Source organism: Hylobates moloch, unplaced genomic scaffold, assembly GCF_009828535.3.
Source record: "Hylobates moloch isolate HMO894 unplaced genomic scaffold, HMol_V3 SCAFFOLD_1, whole genome shotgun sequence".
Taxonomy (NCBI): domain Eukaryota; kingdom Metazoa; phylum Chordata; class Mammalia; order Primates; family Hylobatidae; genus Hylobates; species Hylobates moloch.
Window position 1 is genome coordinate 19,526,279 of NW_026652276.1, and position 20,973 is coordinate 19,547,251.

Sequence of the window (20,973 nt, forward strand, 5' to 3'; positions counted from 1 at the left end):
CTGAAGGTAATTTTATACTCTCTCTCTCTATGTATATATATAAAAACATGGTATATATATATATATTACATAGATATGTATTTTGAGACAGAGTCTTGCTCTGTGTGTGTGTGTGTGTGTGTGTGTGTGTGTGTGTGTATTTTTTTTCTTTGAGACGGAATCTCTCTCTGTCGCCCAGGCTGGAGTGCAATGGTGCGATCTCGGCTCACTGCAACCTCCGCCTCCCGGGTTCAAGGAATTCTCCTGCCTCAGTTTCCCAAGTAGCTGGGATTACAGGCGCCCATCACCACACCTGGCTAATTTTTGTATTTTTTCATAGAGACGGAGTTTCACCACATTGGCCAGGCTGGTCTCGAACTCCTGACCTCAAGTGATCCACCAGCCTCAGCCTCCTAAAGTGCTGGGATTATGGATTTGTGCCACTGTACCCAGCCTATATAATATTTTTAATATTATAAAATATTAATTTATATATTCATCACATGAGGTCAGGTTTAAATTTTTTTCACCTGTGGCATCATGTTGGTGCTCAAAAAGTTTTGGATTTTAGATTTTTAAATTAGGGATGCTCAACTTATGCCGAGTTCCTTGTTTCTGATCCCTTTCAATACATCTTGCTCTAAAGTGGAACTCTAATTCCTACATGAATGACCAGGCTTTACTACTTAAATCTTCAGGTGACACTGGCACTGGCCTGACAGTCTATTAAGGCAGGTGCCTATGGCCTGTGTCACACAAACTCACACTCTTTAGCAATGTCATGCCTCCTCCCTATACCTACAGAAGCCCCATATGGCATTTTTATGAGTCCTAAAAATGAACGATTGACTTTAGGATATAAAATAATTGAAGATTTGGGCTCCTCTGAAAAACCTATCTAAACTCAGACAGTAAATTTTACCATGGTTAACCAAATTCTCGCAATTGTTTATGATTCCATTAACAGGACGTGTTATTGACAAAAGCTGTACTGGACCTCTCAAAGACAGTTCAGTATTATCTAAATGACCATGAGCTGTAGAAGAAATGCCTGTAGTCATTAAATTCTTTGAGAATGCTATCTTACACTAGTTAAGAGCTGTAAGATATTACTGGTTTTGGTTTCACTTTAACCAAATCTGTGACTTTGTGGTAGCTCCACGGTCCTCAACCAGTGACATTTTTGGTTGTCACAACTGGGGAGAGGTGTTACTGACATCAAGTGCGTAGAGGCCAGAGATGCTGCTAAACATTGAACAATGCCAAGAACAGCCCCACATCAAAGACTTATCCAGCTCCAAGTGTCAATTATGCTGAGCTTGAGAAACCCCAGTGTCATCCTACACTCTGTTCCTCAAGTCTGTCATTCAATGGTGAGAATGCATAATAAAGTGAAGCTTCAAAATCTTAAGTGTTTTGCCCATATGCACACCATATTCAAACATACAGACCTTCAGAACTATTTTTAGTCGCTTGGTATGGGGGCCACACTAGCCCTCCTGTTCATGTGCTTCTCTTCTCCCTGACACTCTGTTTTAAATATGTCCTACATCAGCATTACGTCTCTTCTCCGCACGCAGCTACTCAAGGCTTAAAGCACAAGAACCCAGTTTAACACTGTGCATAAATGAGCATTTTCAGGCTTTTCCCAGTCATACAACTAAATGAGGGAAAGAGGACAGAAAGCCACTCCTATGGTTAGGTTAGTGTCACTTTGTAATATTCTAAGGCCAGACTAAGGCCTTCTCAGGATGTCCCCTCAACACACCCTCTCTGATCACCACCCCATCACTAAGTGAAATGCTTAAAAAATTGAAAGAATGTTATTACCGCAAGTAATAATTACAAAATTAAAAACTAGGAAATGGAAAATAGTGGGTTTTAATGAGCTTCACTTAAAACCCTTCAAACTGAAGATATCACATTCACTATTAGCATAGAGTAACACATTTATTTTGAAATGTCATAGAAACAATATTGATAAATCCTCTTCTCCACCTCTTGTGTGGTGATTTACTGATTTCTCTCTTTCCTTCTTTTTCTTCAGCTTGCTTCCCATCCAGTCATCCTTTTTCACAAACATTCCCTGGGGGCATTTTGCTGTCTTCTGCAGAGAATGTGAAAAAAAAGTAGGAACATTCCCAACTGTGGGAATCCAGAACATTCCAAAGTCATCTTTTCTTGTGTTGAGGGGGAAGGTGGGTTCCCTGCTCATAGGGTGAGGCCCAACCTGGAGAAATCGGGGCACAGACTTTCTGGTTAGGAATATCTGAACACCATCCCTCAGATGGTCCTCAAGCCCACCACTCCTGTCACCTACCCAGTGCTTCTTAAGCAAGCCCTATTTCTTGCTACCCGGTCCAGTTGATCTTCTGTTTTCATTAAATCAAGAGGACCTATCCCATGTTACCCCTGGAGTTTCAGCTCTCTACACGTGTATGTTAAAAGTTTAGGTGGACGAAGCCAGTGAGGGAGCCCAGGAACTCGGTTTAAGCCGCACTTTGACAGTCTGTGAACCTGTTTGACAACTTTCTCCCTTCTCTGCCTCTGTGAACGCCTGTGCACCAACGAAATAGCTACCTAGATCCGCTGTGGTCAGCGTCAGGAAAACAGCAAGACCCAGCTATGAATCTGTGTCTTCGTCCTCCTTTAACTCTCAGCAATATTTCTGAGAGAGAGAGAGAGAGAGAGAGAGAGAGAGAGAGAGAGAGAGGGAGAAAAAAAAATACTGTTCAGCTCAAAAATTTCCTCTAAATGATACAAGGAAAACGCCGCCGCTCCGTTTGTACCCTAGATGTGGGCTGCAGGGCTGCCTGGGCTCTGCTAACAAAAGCACAAGGCGTGAATGACCTGGTGATGGCTGTTTTTTCGCCCTTGGACGGAGAGATGAGATCACGATTTTCACGAAGAGAAGGAACCGCCGCTGCCAGGCGGTTGAGGCTGCCGTTTCCCCTCCCCGCGCGGGTCCCGCATTACATCACTGGTGAGCTCTGGTTTGGGGGTGGGTGGGTGAAAAGGAGTCTTCGCCAGGGACCCAGCCCCCGGGCGAGGAGGATAAACAGAACCACACTGGTGGAGAGGTCGTGCCGAGGAAGAGAAAGAAGGAGAACTCAGGAACCGGTTTCCTGCCACTACCCCGCGTAGGGGGCGGGGGACTGCTGGGGTGAAAGGCAATATCTTTATAAAGCAGCCGCACCCCAAATCTCCTTCCCGCGCGCCTCCAGGCTGCCCTCAACTCCCAATTTCAAGTCCAACAAAAAATGATATCCTAAGCTGCTGGAAAAGCTGCGTTGAGGGGGCCGAGGGGAACTGCAGAGGAGCCCAGGGACGGGGAGGACCGTGGTGCACGCGCCGGGGGCGGGGGGCGGGGAGGCGGGAGGGGGAGGCGGTCGCTGCTGCGCCCCCGCCTGGCCCAGCTAGCGGTGCCTCCCCCGCCAGGCGACAGCAGTCAGAAGGGGGGAGGCAGAAGAGCCTCCTCCCCGCCCGGAGCCCAGGCGGCGGTGCAGGGGGAGGAAGGCACCTCACCTTGCCCCCGATGAGGGGCGAATCATGCCATGGCAGCGCCGGCGAGCGACAGCGGCGGCAGCCAGCAGAGCCCGAGCAGCAGCCCCGGGAGCCGAGAGGGAGCTGAGGTCGCCGCGAAGGGAGCCCCGGACTGCGGAGACTCAGCAGCCCGGGACGCAGCGGAGACGGTCTCCGGCCTCCCTCCGCTTGAGGACTACGAGTGCAAAATATGCTACAACTACTTCGACGCGGACCGGCGCGCGCCCAAGCTGCTGGCGTGCTTGCACACCTTCTGCCAGGAGTGCCTGAGCCAGCTACAGCTCCGCGCCGCCGCCGCCGCCGCCGCCGCCGCGCCTGAGCGCCCGCCGCCCTGGCTCTGCCCGCCAGGCGCCATCGCGTGCCCGGTGTGCCGCCACCGCACGCCGCTGCCCGACAGCCGCGTGCACGGCCTGCCCAACAACACCAAGCTCGCCGAGGCCTTCCCGCTGGCTTTGCGCGCAGCCCACGACCCGCTGCCCCAGGACCGCCTCCCGCCGCTGCCCGCGCGCCGGCCCGCGCCCGCTGCTGCCCCGCCGCCCACCCCAGCCCCGCCACCGCCGCCCTCCCCCGCCCCGCCGCAGCCGCCGCCGCCTGCCGAGGACCCGGCCCCCGGGCCTCGCGCCGGCTCCGGCCTGCGCGCCCCGGGCGCCTACGACAGCTGCCAGAACTGCAAGCGCGCGGCGCTCACCGCCGGCTGCGTGTGCGTGGTCTTCTCCTTCCTCTCCATGGTGGTGCTGCTCTTCACTGGTCTCATCTTCGTCAACCACTACGGCGGCGGGGGACCCCCCGGAGGCGGGGCGCCCCCTGGCGAGGCACCGGCCACCGGGTCGCCCTCGCCCTCGCCCGTGGGGCCCATCTGCCTGTCGGTGGCCAGCATCCTGGCACTCTTCTCGGTCGTTGTCACCTGGGTCATCTGCTGGCTCAAGTATCGGCCCGAGGGTGCGGCCGCGGGCTCGACGGGAGGCAGCGGCGGCGGCAGCGGCCCGAGGGCACGGGCGGCGGCGGGCGGCGCGCGGAGGAGCGACACATAGCCGGGCCGCGCTGCGGAAGTGGCGCCTGCACCTCCAGCCCCGCCCGGCGGGAGAAGAGGGGGCCTCTGGCTCGGTGCGCTCGAGCTTCTGCGCCCTCTCCCTGCGGCCCCCGGGCTCTCCCGGACTCACACCCTTTCCAAACTCGGCCACTGAGGGGCCTCGGTTTTCTGTCCCTCGGGCTTCTGTCGCCCCTCGCCCTGGGCCAGAGAGGGAAACTGAACAGGCAGGGATGCTGGTTGGGGGTCTCTTTTGCCTGGACTGTGCAAAATTGACCTCTGCGTTATGCACCACCCTCGTCCTAGTCAGAACGTGCGGCCATCCCTCCCTAGAGCACAAAGATCTGCAGAGAGGAGGCAAGGGGAGGAGGAGCCCCACCGCCCCGCCTGAAAGCTGGTTTTCTGGCCGCCAGGACTTGAGAGTTTCTTTAAAGGTGCAGCTGCGCGCGCGCGCGCACGTGCATCTGTGGCGGCTGTGAAAGACTTGAATTGCCCGGAGGAAGAATGAATGGGATGCAAACGTGAGAGGAAAAGGGTTTCCTGCTTCCTAGCGGTCCTGGAAAGGGAGAGATCCTGAGCGCTGAGAGTGACGGACACTCCCCGCCGGCACAGCGCGGGCGTGCCCGGAGCTGCTGGAAGAACCGGCAGGCAGCAGCTGGGCGCGGTGGGGCAGGTACACGGCGCGCGTGCGCGCTCGGAGCCGACTCAGAGCGGCCGAGGCGGCGGCGCGCCCAGGGCAGTGGGCCCTGTTGCCCATGGCCGGGAGTTGTCTGGAGCAGAGCCCAGAAGTCTCATCTCCTGGAAGCTTGTGGTTGTTTTATTCACAGTGTTACTGCCAGGAAGTCATTTCATCTTCTGTAACTGGACTCAGGGAGCTTAAAGAGCCTGTTCTCCCTTCTCTCAAAAGTGACTTACTGTTGCCCCCACCTGGAAGATATTGAAAGCTATTCACACAGAATATAAACTAGATTTTCTCCTTTCCCTTGCCTTTTTTTCTTAATTTCATTTAAGATATAATTTATTTTTGAATATATAAATCTGGAAATTTTTGTGCATTAAGATATCCAGAAAATTGTTTGATAAGCAGTGACATTAGTCCCATACCTCGAGTCCAAATACATTTCGAAATTAGGAGCAGAAAATAAAAGCCTGTTGGTAATTGATTCAATATTTTATACTGTGAAATAACTAATGACTTTTAATTATCTGATAATATATAAACTAGTGCCCAAAGATGAAATCAACTAACTGAAGGTCTTTTTGCCTTTGACTACAAAGATATATATCGTATACACGTATTAGAAAGTATTACATGATTTTGAATTTAGCTGTTTGATATTGTTGGAATTACTGAAATGTTCACATACGGTCACATGAGATGAAAAAGAATATATATCTATCTGATTTTGTAACTACAAAGATGAATTACCAGTATATGTTGCAAGTGGGTTAGAAGCCTGTTTTTTTTAAGAAGGAAAACTGTTCCAAATGTATTTTATATGAAAACATTCTTTATTCCATCTTTTGAAATTTGGAATAAGACAAAGTTTTCATGCTTAAAAATCACAGAAGCTACTGAAGGTATGCTATTATTCCTCGAGTATTTATGCAAGCTGTCTGCATGATATCCTGACACTATTCTATTAATTGAACTTGAATCGAGCATTTGTATCTATCATAGGAGTGAAGTAATTTATTGGCCATTGATAAGTGGTTTGGCTGCAATGTAGAAACTACAGTATGAAGTGTTTTATGTCTGCATTGTCTTAATAATAAAAACAAGAGGTATTTATAGAAATATCTATTTTCATGACATTAATTTCATGGTAAAATTGCTCCATTATTTGTGTGGCACTTCTCTTCCTTAAATACATGTCCCCATCTAAATCCAAATTTCACATTTTTAAATGAGGCTGAGGGAGAAATAACTCACACATGGAAATGTGCATTGCTAAGATGGGCATTTTGTGGGATTATTTCCAGGAATAATGACCCTGGAAGGCCCAGTGAGATCTGTTGTGTTCTGAAGAGAGAAGTAACTTACATATGTACTACCACAACATCCACTAAAACTAAACTCTGTTGTGAGACTTTGTTCTTGCTTTCTATGAAATGTTTTTAGGTTTCTATTACTAAAAATCACTTTTCAGAGCTTAGTTTCAATTTACTTATACCCCCATGTCTTGTGTTTTACTTCTATATCCATTTTTGCCTCTTATTCATTCTTTATTTACCTCCATTGCTAAGATTCTGTTTGCACTAAAAACTGTTGAGTTGCACAAGTGCAGCTACACGTGTATATATGTATGTATTAGGTTTATGTTTAAAGATATATTATATATAAAATATATGCATACTGGTAACAACTTGGCTTTGTGGCTGTAACCATGTGTACATGTGTACACACACATGAGTTTTTTATGTGTGCTAAACTGGCAACCTGGAAGTCTGTCTAAGGTTACTTTGGGCACCAGGTTTCTTCTTAGAGTTTATTTGTGCTCCAGAGAAGTATGCCAATAATGTAACGTAAAAGATTCCTCATAACTGAGAAATACATTGTTGAATCACCTCGATGACAACAAAAGCCACATTTTGCTTCTCTTATGGATTGCACGTGTAAATTTCATGTAATTGAAATTTGAGTTAGAATACTTTTAAGTCAAAGAGACACACTTAGCAGATCAGTATCTAAACATGGAGAGATATTTTCTGTGGCTTACCATGCTTTATTGCTAATTTCTGATTTTGCTATCAGGAACTGAGTGGCAAGATGTGGTCACTGAAAATATCTGTCTGGTTTCTAGTGGTTATCTGGCATTCAGGTCTCTCTCCCCTCTCTCCATTCAGCAGATTGGATTTAATCATTTATATTCATGTGGAAACACCTATACACCAGCACCTTGAACAAAGCAGGAGTTTAAGAAGTAATTGTTGAAATAACAAGTGAGTTGTCTGGAGGGCTCCTGGTGAAAATGGTATTTTTCTCCCTTCCCATGGCAACTCTCTTCATCTCAGAAAAGCTTGATTCAATCCTGGACACCTCTACTACCAGTAGAGTCACTACAAAAAGCCAGGCCTGGTCTGATCTTTGCACCTGCTTGGAAACTCCTGGTCCCCATGGGCCACATTCTGCCTAGATTCTGGGGCTACAGGTTAGACTCATCACCGTGCTTTCAGGGGATCTACATTTCAGGTGAAAGAAACTCATGATGCAGGTGGTGAATTAAACATTCAGCCTCTGAATACAATATAATGTAGTGAACAACAGGCACATCTAGAAAGCACATTGGATTTGGGGTCAGTATCTGCGGGCAGGAGGTGTAAGCCTGAACATTGGTTCTCTCTTTAGTCGGAAAGACCATTAAAAATCATTTAACCTCTTTTGAGTCTCAGGCTCCCCATCTATAAAATTAGGGGTGGGGAGTATCAGCGCCCCCTACCTCATGGAGTTGGTGTGAAGATTTGTACACATAAGAGGGTAAATTCATGAAAATTCTTTGGAAACTAAAGCCCTATATGGACCTTGCATTTATTTAGGTCTCCAAGTGTCTAATATTACCTCCCCAGAGAGGTCTGCCCTGGCCAATCTACTCCCAGTGGATATCTATCCCAGTTTTACTTTCTTAATGAGATTTACTTTGTATAATATGTGTCATACTGTTTGCAGTAGTCTTAGTTATCAGTTGCATTTTTCATCACTCTCCAGCAGAATGTAAAGACATAAACAGGAACTTTGTCTATCTGGTCATCCGTTTGATCCACAAAGCCTTAACCAGTTCTGGGTACATAGTGAGTGGCTGATAAACGTTCTGTTGAGTCTGCTGAAGGGACACTCTGGAATTAATCTTAAGTGACTTGGCTTCCCAGACTCACACTGACCATAACTCCTGAGATCCTGGGAGGCTTAGGTAAACAGTTTCCTTCCTTACTTCATAAGAATTTTTGAAAGGCAAAAAAATACTTCTGGCAAGCACTTTGAGTTTTGAGAAAAATTAGCACTATAATAGTGGAACTTTTACTGTTTTATATTCAGTGATAGGAACTGCTAGAGAGACTAAAGGACATTTGGCCTCCATTTTTAATCAGTTCTGCATTGTGTGACATTTTAAGGTATCTTTGTGAACATGTCTACATTGTCGCCTCCAAGGCTAACAGCACCTGCGTAACTGGGAAAAAAGCACATTGCAGTGGAATTTCCAACATGAGAAAAAGTTCTATTAAATTTCTTACTATTTGTTACTCCCTGTTTTCTTAAGTATTCAATCTTTGCCATTTTAATAAATCGTTATTCATAGAATTGCTAATTTTATGATCTTAATAACTAAGCAATTTCCCAGTTATTATGATCTTAATAACTAATCCCCCAGTTATTCTGTGATTCAACTCGTACACTCTTTAATGATTTAATTCCTGTTAGCTATATTTGTATTTCACACTTCTGCTATTATACAAAGATGATGAAATTCACTTTATGGACAATGAACTGCATGCTTGCTAAATATGCGTTACACTTCTTCCTTTGAAATCATATGTTTTTATTGTATTTGTTATAGTGCAAGTTTGTTTGAGGAGCGGCTAATATTTACTGTAGTATCTATTTCTGAAATGAATGTTAGAAATGACTGCAGCCAGATCTTGTTTGAAGTTATGTGAATGAAGAAAGTGTAAGAAATTGAATTTATCCTCTGCTAGAGATCTCTTTTGATTTTACATAGAAGATAAGCTTTGTAATATATATCGGCATTGTTTCATCCAATCAGTTTTGATTCTAAGCCTTCTGTACTCTTATGCAGACTGAAATATGCCAAAGAAAAACAAGTTTGTCTCTGTGATGAATTCACAATAATTTCTGATTATAAAATATACTTGGAGAAGTAAGAATATTCAATGCCTAATTTCCAAGAATATTCCTAGGAGCTGAGGAAGAATGTGCACACTTCCTTTTTTTTTTTTTTTTAAGCTGTCTTTGCATGTAAAATTGGATTATCTTTGGTTTAGAAATACCACATCTCCATGGGGTTGAGTGGGGGATATTGAAGTAGGAAGAGAGTGGAGAAAATATGCAAAAAGTTTCTTTAGCTTTTAATCTTACAAAACATACCACAAAATAAACAGAAGAGAGCATATTCAATCACTGCAAGAGTAGAACAATTTTATTTCAACAACTATGATTTCAAGAACTGTGGTAATATATGGTCCACTCAGCTATCTCATAGCACATAAACAAGTATTCTCCATCATATATAAATAACACATTTGTGTCACTACTGTGTGACTTTAAAAATATTTTGTAGTCAAATTTGAGAGGTAGAGAGCAGATTCTATCTGATGCAAAGTTTGGGGAAGAATTAACTTCCAGTGAGAATTAGACAGTCTTTGCTTGGAAAAAATTGGAGGGCCAAGTTCTGCAAGGCAAATGATTTGTCCCTAGAAGCTCATTTCCTATTAAATTCACACATAGCAAATTTATCCACCATATGAGCTTTATGGAGGTTCTCAACCCTATTAGCAAGTTAGAATTACCTGGAGAGCCTTAAAAAAAAAATTACAGAAGCACCCTTCCTGCCCCCAGAGACATATATTTAATTGGACGGGCCAGCGGAGAAGGAGATGCATCGGTATTTTTTTAAAGGCACTCCATGTGAGATTATTGTGCAGCCAAATTTGAAAGCCATTATATTTAACGTATTTACTGAAAGGCGACTATCTTCCTAATCTCACTTTAATGAACTAAACGCCACTAGGTGCCCTGTCTTAGAAACCGATTGGGAGATGCTGAGGCAATGCTTGGATTTTGAATTTTGGAAGTGGTCTTGAATCACCAAAGGAGGGTTATTTAATTGTTGCTTCTGTCTCTCTCTCTCTCTCTCTCTCACACACACACACACGCACACACACACGTGTACACACACACACACACTCCTGTTACCTTAGCGTTCTCAAGAAGGTTAAGTAAATACTTGCATCCGTATTTGGCTGCTGGGATCTTTTCTTACGTGGGCGGGGTGGCGGTTGCTCCTTCCCCCATCTGGGGGCTTTTCTATGGGCTTCCCCATCCCCCACAAAATAGGTGCTGTCCAAGTCCCCCGTGTCATCAAAATGCAGTGACAACGAGGGGATTTGAGGACGGATTATGCGGATAATCAGGGAAGTCTCGAGGTTAAATTAACAAAACATCGCCAGTGATAGATGTGGGTGTCATCGCCAGTGACAGCTGAAAGGGGAATCTCAACTTGTCTGCTGGTCGCTGACAGGTGCCGACGGGCGAGCTGATCTAGCGCAGAGTCGTGTTTTAAAATACTCTCCAGGAGAGCTGTTAAAAAGATCCTTTTTAATAGTAGCCATTCAGCGTGTAAATTAATTCCATGCTCTTGGGTGCAGGTATATACTTTGGTTTGCACAGAGGCCGAGCTTCCGGCAGTCGGTGGGAGGCGGGGGATTACCTCCATTTCTCTCCTTGGGTGCGCAAGCCGGCGGTGGCTCGAAGCTGAGCCCAAGGGGCAAGGCGCGCGGACCGAGGACTGGGGTCCCTGCTTACTCTGCGACCGCGGCCCGGGGCAGCCACTGCCACTGGGACACCGGGGGAGGCTCTCGGGTGGGAGGGGCAGAATCCTGCACCCTGGAGCTGGCGGGGTCTTCCTCCTCCCCTGCAGCCTCTCCGACTGGAAAGGACCCAAGGCCGCCCAGGGTGACAGGCGTTGAGCCTCTCTCGGCCGGGCCAACGACGCTTTAGGCTGTCCCGTTCGCCCCACTTGCCAGCCCCATTAAGGGTGAGTTTGAGATCGGAAAGGCAGGGGAGGGCTCGGGGACAAATCCAAGGCAGAAGGACGCTGTCATGAGCCCACTTGTCACGCGTGGAGGGAACCAGCGGCCACACTATCTTGCCAACCCCATCACTCGGCATCCCGGCTGAGTTTGGTTTGCCTTTGTGCGAACCCGGTATTCAGCCTCACCTGTGACGTCCCGGATTTCAGGGCCTGGAGAGTAGGTTATTTACAACCGGATGACGTTTTTAATATTCCTAGATGCCCACGGGCCGCTCCCAGAGCCCGCCCAAAAGCTCCGCGTTCGCATTTATTTGTAACAATAGCAGAGGTGCCCCAAAAAGTAAATTAAGAATAAAACAAACGCCGGGTACGGTGCCTGCGCCCTGCGGGGAGTCGCCTTCGTTTAGTCCCAGGTTTCTCCTGCGCTTTTGCCCCCCAGCAGGGGTTCGAGAATCTCAGCCCCGAACGGCTCCCGAAAACCTGCTCCCGATCGAAAGTCTCCTATTTCCCCCTCGGCTTCCAAAGACGCAAAGAGCATCTTGACACACCCTCTCATTGTCCGAGGGCGGGGCAGCGTGACCTGGACACGAAAGTTGGAAGGGGGACTTGGAAACACCTTAGGAGTCTTGAGGTGCGTTTGTAAATTTCTCCCCAGGGGCCGAGGGTCCTCACGCCCAGGGGCCCAAGACCCTGCCTCTGCAGCAACACAGTCCTTATCCCAGACCTTCTACGACGTCTGCACAATCAGACTTGGCGGTCGGGAAGAAGGCGAGGTTCTCTGCGGGGCTTGCAGCGGAGTAGGAATGCCTCGGAACGCCCGCAAAGACGCCGCATTCCAAATGCAGAGCAGATCGGCTGTAACAGGAAGGCGAGAAGCTTGGAATTCTTACTTTATATCTTCATCTTCCGCCTGCCATTGTCCCGACCGAATTAGAGGCGGAGGGTTGAGGCTGAAGTGTCTCAAGTTGTTTTCTGCATGGCATATATATAGGCTAATAAATTTTCCCCGGGAAGAAAAAAAAAGGTTGTTTAAAATAAGCAAACACTTTAGGCAGGGCACAGTGACTCACACCTGTAATCCCAACACTTTAGGAGGCCGAGGCCGGAGGATTGCTTGAGGCCAGGAGTTCCAGACCAGCCTAGGTAACACAGCGAGATTCCCCTCTCTAACAAAAAATACAAAAATTAGCCGGACATGGTGTCACACGCCTGTAGTCCTAGCTACCTGGAAGGCTGAGGCGGGAGGATCGCTTGAGTCCAGGAGTTCGAGGCTGCAATGAGCTATGATCCGGCCACTGCACTCCAGCCTGGGTGACAGAGCAAGACCCTGTCTCAATCAATCAATCAGTCAAATAAGGAAGCACTTTAAAGTGGGATTATTTGACGTATTTTAAAAGGGAAATGAGGTGAAGTAAATTTCTAAATTATTTTCAATCGAGATAAGTTAGTTTGGTGTCTCCTGAAGGCATTAAAGGTAACTTTTGTTGACATTTACTTACTGCTACAACAAGGCAAACAATGAAAGATGAAGTATTTAGGTAGCTTCCAGACCTCGTGCTTTCCGGGGCTGAAAACGAGTACTTTCTAACGGACCAGGACTGGTAACATAACCTTGTCCTGATTTAAACCCTAACACAGCGGCTTCTTAGCTGTATGACCTTGGGCAAGTTAATTAACCTATCTGTACCTCCTTTTCTCATCTTAACTAGGTATAACCTAATTGATTTGAGCAGTAAGTAGATGAATCTTTGTAACATACTGAGAACAATACCATTATCTACTAAGCACTCAGTAAACATATACTTTTATGATTCACCATTATCAAGTACTGTTGTCACCACATGTGGATTTCCTTAGTTCTCCCGAGATACCTTATTCAGCTTATTTGGGTGGGGAACCCCCGCAGCAGGACAGCAGGCCCTCCAAGCTCTCATGTTGCCAGCCCCAAGACACCAAAATGTCCTCCGAGAAATCTCATGAAGAGTGTCGTCTGATTCCCAGGACCGAGACTGAGACAGGTGAGAGGTGAGATGGCTTAGCAGTTTGTAATGCTAAGCAGGGAATAGTGGCATCCTCTTCCCTGATTCCCCCACCCTGGCACTTCAGTGACTTCTACTTTAAAAGGGTTTATTCCAAGTATTTGACTACTTTACCTTCACCTTTTCTCCTATTTTTCTTCACTTTTGCAAGGTTTGAGCAGGCAAAGTCCAAACTCGATTTATTTTAAAACCTTGGGAGCAAAACAAATAGGTTTTTTCTTAAGTCAGTACAAAGTAAGGTTATATGTAATTTGTCCAGCCCATGATAGGATCATAAATAATGCATTTTCCTTTCTAACATTTTTCCCCTATTATGGAAGAGTGAATTGGGGATGAAGATCAGTTCTCCCAGTGCAAATATGTCCTTCAAATTGGAAATGATCATTCATTGTTGCCCAGTGTAATATACCACCTGGATTCCATGTAGAACATCAGTTAGGATTCGTTTTATCAGAAATATCTTAGTAATTATATTCTGATATTTGATGCTTCCCTCTATTTCTCTCTCTCTTCCTCCATCATTCTTTTCAGTTTGGAGCAATCCTCTCTTTTTCCGGAGTTTTTCCTTTTTTCTGTCTCTAAGATTATTCATTCCTAGGACTTTCCTGCTTTTTGAGCTTGGAACGCTTTTCTGATTTTTCCTGCCACCCTGCTTTTGAATGTCCCGTGGTCTGGCTCCTGCCCTCCTGAGTCATCCTCCTCCAGTGAAACCCACACAGTTTGCTCTTCTGAAAGTCAAACTGCTTCACCAAGCAGAAGAGTGGAGCAAAGCCCCTATCATGTGACCTTGTACTGAGGGATCAGAGATTCTCTTCTATTATAGGCATGATTCTCATGTCCCCATTATGACAGAGGTACCTGGTCTTTCTGAGAACCTCTTTGGATTGCTTTGGAGATATGAAGATTAAGTTTGGAGATGCCACGAAGATTCTCTTTCAACATGGGCCTTCTCACCTCTTCCACCGGTATAGGTTCCTGTTTACTTCCCTGATGAGCAGCTCTAAGTTATTTATTGGTAGGTTTTACTTTATCAGTAGTCCCTGTGATAAGTAAGTACTGCTCTGTTTGACTGTGAAGCTCTTCTGCATATTGCTCTGAGAAATCTGTAGTGTTATGTCAGGTGCGCATGGTGGCTCATTCTTATAATCACAGTGGCTTTGAGAGTCCAAGGTGGGAGAGTGGCTTGAGACCAAGGGTTCAAGACCAGCCTTGAGACTCCATCTCAAGAAAGAAAGGGGGGGGGGAGGAGAGAGAGAGAAAGAGAGAGAGAGAGACAAGAGAGAGAAGAAGAAGTAGTAGAATAAGAACAAGAAGAAGAACAAGAAAACAAAAGAAAGAAGGAAAGAAAACAAAAGAAAGAAAGAAAGAAAGAAAGAAAGAAAGAAAGAAAGAAAGAAAGAAAGAAAGAAAGGGTCTTTTTTTTTTTTCAAGCCTCTACTGCAGGGCAACACACTGTTGCCTCCACTTCATCTGTTGCATTCCTTGGTCCCAAACTTCTTAGGCTTTCAAAGATGTGTTCAAAGACTTTGTAATAACTTATGAAACCCTGTGAAAATATTTCCTCCTGAATTCTTCCTGCTGGTTTATTTTCCATTTAAATTACAAATACCAGCCAAGGAATGACGACTGGTTCTTTAGGGCCTTGGGCTCCTCTGGATTATCTGGAAAGAGGAGTCTCCCACACCCCTCCCACTGCCAAAGTGGTAATACCTCCTCCAAATCACCCAGGAGGAAAACCCAGACTTGCCGCCGCAATGTGGAGCAGGATACTCCTAGCTTTCCCAAGGTCTCCCCTGCCTTGGAGGGAGTTTCCTCCCGTATGGGAAATGGGAGTGACAGGTCCCGTAGAGTGGGGATCTGGACCCCAAGAAGGTGCGCTGTCATTTTCTGTCAAATAAAAATGCACTTTTCACCCGATGGGGGCTAGATGAAGAGGCCCAGGTCCGTCCTGGATTTTTGAGCCACGATCACTGGAAGGGAGGAGTCTCACACCTCTGGCATGTCAACGGTGACAGCTACCATACCCCTGGAGGTGGTGTGAGGAACAGGGCTCAAGGGAACCTCAGCCGGTCCATCAGAAGGTTCAGTCCCCCTGTCACCCCTCCCATAGCCATTTTGAAATATCTTCCCAAAGAAGACAATGGGAAACATCTAGAGAGATGCTGGGCCCCCAGAGGAGGCAAGTACTACCTGTTTTGGAGGGAAGCATATCTGCAGATTTGGCTGCCCAGGCCCTGCCAGGAGTTTTCCAGGACCTCAGACTGCCACAGCACAGTAGGCATTCACTAAAGTGTTGTGGACTACATGGTTTCATCACTTTCCTTTGTCCTTGCCTTTCCTTCAGCCAACACTCCTTCCTCCTCTCCCTTCTCTGCAAGGAGCTATAGTTCCATAGAGCCTGCCCAGACCACTCCTGCTGAAATGTCAACTGCACCCCAGCCTTTCATACCCGCCCACTCACTACCCCACCCTTGGCCCTTCAAGCTTCTCCAGAGCTGAGCCTCAGTCTTACAACCAATCTCCTGGCAGGGTGCATTTCTGTATTATTTTTTGCTATTTTCTAGATCATCAGCTCTGCCAGGGCAAAGACTTTGGTCTGTTTCGTTGCTGTGGCGCCAGCACTCGGAACGGCACGTAGTAGAAGCTCAGTAAGTATATGTGGAATAAGTGAAAGGCCACGTGTGCCAGAGTGCGATCGATTCCAGGCGAAACCGGAAGACTAGCCCGGCCAAAGATTCAGTGGGGGAAGAGAGGGACAATAAAATAATCTGGTGACCCTCAGGGTTCGCAGGTGCCTCAGGTCCAGGAGACGACCCGTGAGCCAAGGAGCCTGAGAACTTTCAGAGGGAGAATGAATGCTTGAATGTGAGAATGCCGGACACCGGAGTGCGCCCAGCTCCAGCACTAAGGAAACATCAGGGAAGAGGGAGGTGCTCCAGGCGCTGCTAAACCCTGGCGGGTGGTGCTCGTGGGCCACTCCCACACGCACTATCGTCTCCGCTAGTGCAGCCCAAGCAGCACAGTGGGGCAGGTTCCTTCGCAGGCCACCAGGTGCCCAAGGCTGCGTGCTGGGGCTCATTAGCTCCCGGCAGCGCGCTCGAAGGAAAGGCTCAGTGTGCGGTGCGACTTTCTGCTTCCCGGGGAGGCTCCGAAAGGCCCTCGAGCCAGGGGCGCCCGAGGACGTGAGGGTGGGCAGGCCAGTCCTTTAGGGTGGGGACCAGCTGAGGGCCAGACCTCCGACGCCAAGCTTGATCCAGCTTTTATAATTTTTTTTATCCAGTAGAATCTCTTGAAGGGACGATGGTCCAGGCTCAAAGCGCAGAAAGGTTAGGACCTACTAGTATAGGGTGGGACTAGGGAGCAAGGTCAGGCCAAGAGACCAAACACTGCTTTGCTGAGAGAGGTGGTCGCACAGGAAACCCCGCCCCAAGGCGTTTTCCCTTGAAAGCCCAGGGTAACCTGCCTTCAGCGGACAAGACTGCTGCGGGGCTGCCCGGAAATAACCTGAGTTTGCAGCCACCCCCTCTAACCCCAATCTCTAGTCAACTTTCCCACTTGCGACCCGGAGGCTGCGAACTTTCCCAGTTCTCTATGGCAATAACTGGAGGATCCCTCTCTCTCCCCAAAACTCACTCCTGAGCAGTGTGCCGGTCCTATGGCAACCTGGTCACCTGGGAGGAGTTGGTCGCCCTGACAACTTCTAAGGTCTTCCCGCCCCATCCCCCAGAGCAGTTTTTCGGGGCGTCCTGGGGCAACAGGAGGTTTTCTGCCTCCCGCTGTCACTTCGATCCAGGCTCCTTTTTAGAGGGTCCTAGGGAAGAGGAGGGCTGAGAACCGAGTGGTCCCCACTGAGCCTGGGGGTGAGGGGAGGGAGGAAATGGGCCATGAACTGTCCGCGCGAGTCCCTGTGCGAGTTTCTGCGTACGAGCGCGTGCCCAAATAGTGAGTGGGGGGTATTTTCCGGCCTGTCAGGGGATCTAGAGCGGTCCTGCTAGCGCGCAGACAGCCGGTGTTTCAGGAAAGGCCTCCCTGCGCGCCGGGTGAGCAGCCAGCTCCAGGCGAGCCCAGGAAGGTGGAAGTCACGGTGGAAACGCCGGCCACGCGGCTCCTTCTCCAAACGCGCTCTGGGAAGGGATTAGGCGCCCCCTGCACTTTCGCTTTGGGCGTGATTGATGCGAACGGCGCGCTAAGGGCTGCATAATTAATACAGATTACGCCGGTTTTGTCGAAACGTTCCTCTTAATTAATGAAGAAGGGGGGCGCCAAGGGTGTTTGATTTGCATTTGGAAAATTCCCTCTGCGGCTCGGGCTCAATGGTGAAGCGGCCGCTGGGATCCGGGACTAACGGGCAACCGCCGGGCCGAGGCGTTCTTGTTCCGGATCAAGTGTACCCCATCCTGTTCCCCTCGCCCCGAGACCTACCGGGACGCACTCCCTGGGGTTAAGGGCCCCACTCAACTCTGTCTGCATCCACCCCTCCTCGAGTGGGCCTCCTTGCCTTCTGCGGACATTGGCGGGCACCCCCGCCCCCCAGCCCCGCACACTTCCCGCAGAGCCTCCTGATCCTTCCCCGTCCTTACCCCATCTAGAGGGTACCTCCAGGAGCCCAGATCACCGATCCTTGGGGTCGGCCAGGGCTTTCGTCGCTGCCCTCTGGGAGGGGGCCGAGGGATGGAAAGAAGCATTTATTCCGTGTCTCTAAGGCCAAAGGGCGCTCAGGGAACGCTGAGAACCCTCCCCGCCCTGCGTGATTGTGTGTGTGTGAGTGTGAGTGTGTGTGTGTGTACGTGTGGTTGTTTGTGTCCTGTGTGGCTCGTATATGTGTGTTTCTGGGAGTGGTGCGTTTTGTTAAAATACTACATTTTCTCGGGCCTTACTGTCCACCTGCTGCAGCCCAGGAAAAAAGAACCTCCTTTCCCTAGCGTTGCCGCAGTGAAACACACTTTCGCTTTAACCGTAGACTCCTCCACCCTGGTCCCAGGTTGGAGGGGGAAGCAAATGCTCCCTGCACAGCAGGAGCTGGGGGCGGGGAGGTGGGAGAGACCCAATGGCCGCGTGGAGGGCCCGAGAGCCGAAAAGCGGCTTCAAAGGTTTTGGTAACGACTCTTCGGCCTTTATTTACGCCCCTATTAATACAATATCCATCATGTAGATATCGATCTTTATCCTTTAAACTGATACTCTGAGAATCAATTAGCCATGCAGATTACATTTCCTACATATCCAAATGTTAATCTCTTAGGCTCAGAGCCGGTGATAATATATTTTTGCAGCCAGATAGTATTAGATTTCGTTTAGAAAAAAAAGAAAACGAAGAAGAACAGGAAGAAAAGCTCTCTGAGGCTCCTTCCTCTTGGGGCTACTTGTCTTAACTCTTGGCCCGGCTGAGGCTGGGGTGCCCCTCACAGAGTTTTCCCGGGCGAAGAAGCGAGACCGCGAGGATGGTGCGCGCGCAGGGCCACCGTGGGGAGCCGGGCAGCTTTCTGCAAGAGGGCTCTGGGAGGTTGGCGGGTTAGCGAGGGGTCTGCACTTCTGCCGCGTGCTCTCTCCAGCTAATCAACGGGTCTCGGTGGCCCCTTTCAATGGGTTTCTTTGTCGGAGATGGTCAGTTTTCATCTTTTTAGAATTTTTCCACTTGGTTCTCCAATCTCCAAGGTTCTGGATCAAAATTATTCTCCTGTCCCTCGCTCCCAAACCTACTACTTGTTTAAAGGTTCATCTCCAGAAAAATAAACTTTATTTAAAAGAGGAAATGGGAGTTTTCTTGGGTGACGTGAGATGAAAAAGTTTAAGGTCTAGGAAGGAACTTAATGCAAGTCATGTGTAGAAATTCAGGAAGCTTAGGCGTCCTGCTTTGGTTGTGGTGATGAGAGTTTCTCCCCTCTTCCCTCCCCCGTGTTTTCCCTTCATTCTTCCCTCCTTTTATTATTTTTTAAAATTTCTTTCCTTCCTTCTCTCTTTTCTTCTCTCTTTCTTTCTTCTTTTGCATCTCCTCCGCCTCTTCCCCAATTTTGAAAGAGTGAGGGGTCGGGAGAGGACGTGTCCTAGGGCGGGCAGCCCTCCCGGGGTCTGTGGACTGTGCGTTCTCAGGAGACGCCCGGGCGGAGTTGGGTATCTCCGAGAGGCAGGTGCGCTCAGCACTCTTCAAAACGTCTCTCTGCAGTCCGAGGTCCGCGCTCCCCAAGAACTGGCCAGATCGCGCCGGGCTTGGCCCCTGGCAACTCTGCCTCCTCCACCTGTTGCGTTTACTCCGTTTAGTTGGCTGTGCAGTCTCTGGCCCCAGGTACGCTTTTAAAATCCGAGGAAAGCGGGTGCTGGACTCATTCGCAGCCTCTTGCCTCTGGTTCCCGTGATCCCACGGTGGCGAGCTTCCAGGCTCAGCGAGGAGATCTGGGTTTGAACATTCGTCTCCCGTGTTTCTCTTTTCTTGCTCCTCGCGTCACTGGCCCCTCTTCCCTGCCGCTGAAATCCATCTCGAGGAGAAATTTTCTAAGAGATCCAGGTTGAGAAGCGGCTGAGGCTCACTGCGCTGGTTCAGGAGCTGGGGCCGCGTGGAGGAGTCAGAAGGAGTCCAGTCCTGATCCGAGCGAAAGAAAGACCTGTTAATTCCCCCTGCCCAGTACCCTCCTCCCCCAAGAGCAGGACACACAGACCCAAGCTCTTTGTGTACCGGCGCCCGGAGGCAGGAGTTCCTGGAATGGTCACTCGCCTACTTTTTTGCTCCAGGCGTCAAGGAAACCAACGGACCCCAAGGTTTCTTTTATTCACTTCCTCCAACTCTGTTCCCGCCCCCACCTCACTCACAGCCTTCACCTGCCTCCGCACAGATCAGATTTTCCGGTCTTTCCAAGGCCTAGGCTGCCCGCCCCCAATATAAGATGGTCCCCCCAGCTAAATAAGGCCCTTCAACCCTTACCCCTTTCACACACACACATACACACACCCCGAATACACACACTCCCCGAATACACACACCAAAGAGCAGTTACCAAAGAATTTCTCTTCTAAACATCACCCCCACCCCACCATGAACTTTTACCTAATTGAGCAGAACATTTTTTGGAAGATTAGACAGGACTTACTTTTAGTTTTTAAAAGACACCCTCCCCCGGCACCGAGAATCGGGCTGTGGAATCTTGTCTTCCTTGTATGCCTAAAAATAATTTTCTCAGACCCAAATGAACTAGGAGACCAGCTGCTGTGAGATTTATTCTTCTCTCCCTCCCACACTGCCTTTAAAAAAAAAGTACCTCTCTCTTCTTTCCCTCTTTTCTTTTTCCTTTCCTATTTTCCTTCTCCCTTCCTTTTTTCCCACAAACCATGTGTTCTTTATTGTAAACCCGCTCACACGTTCCCTGGGGCTCCCCCAGCTGAAGGAGCAAACCCACTTCGGCTGGCCTACACCACGTTTCAATGAGATGTCCACATCCTCATCTAGTCCCTTAATCCGAACTCATCCCGACTGATTTTTCGATGGGGAGAAGAGCGGCGCCAATGCTTTTGACAAATAACTGCGGGGGGCCTAATGACGGTGACTGAGGCAGGGGCTGCGAAGGACCACGGGTTTAACCCGGGCATTCACCAATCCTGTATCATCACATCCGGACCGGAAGCTCAT

At 48.6% G+C, this 20,973-nt stretch overlaps 2 protein-coding genes and 1 long non-coding RNA gene across 3 annotated transcripts; 1 reads left to right on the top strand and 2 right to left on the bottom strand.

The window, feature by feature from the left end:
* Nucleotides 1-1,844: 1,844 nt before the first annotated feature.
* LOC116810287 (uncharacterized) lies at nucleotides 1,845-2,758 on the bottom strand. The gene is made up of 2 exons (XR_009208865.1): nucleotides 2,560-2,758; nucleotides 1,845-2,086 (listed from the first exon to the last, which is right to left on the bottom strand). It is a non-coding gene; the product is annotated as an uncharacterized LOC116810287 (long non-coding RNA).
* A 671-nt stretch (nucleotides 2,759-3,429) lies between these two features.
* On the top strand, nucleotides 3,430-9,432 carry LOC131380723 (RING finger protein 223). The gene has a single exon (XM_058424815.1). The coding sequence runs from the start codon at nucleotides 3,534-3,536 to the stop codon at nucleotides 4,551-4,553; it is 1,020 nt and encodes a 339-aa protein (XP_058280798.1). The 5' UTR covers nucleotides 3,430-3,533; the 3' UTR covers nucleotides 4,554-9,432.
* Nucleotides 9,433-19,280: 9,848 nt separating this feature from the next.
* LOC116810352 (coiled-coil domain-containing protein 140-like) lies at nucleotides 19,281-20,973 on the bottom strand. The gene is given in 3 exon segments (XM_032754701.1): nucleotides 19,281-19,323; nucleotides 19,325-19,785; nucleotides 20,938-20,973. Coding segments are annotated over 3 exon segments (540 nt in total).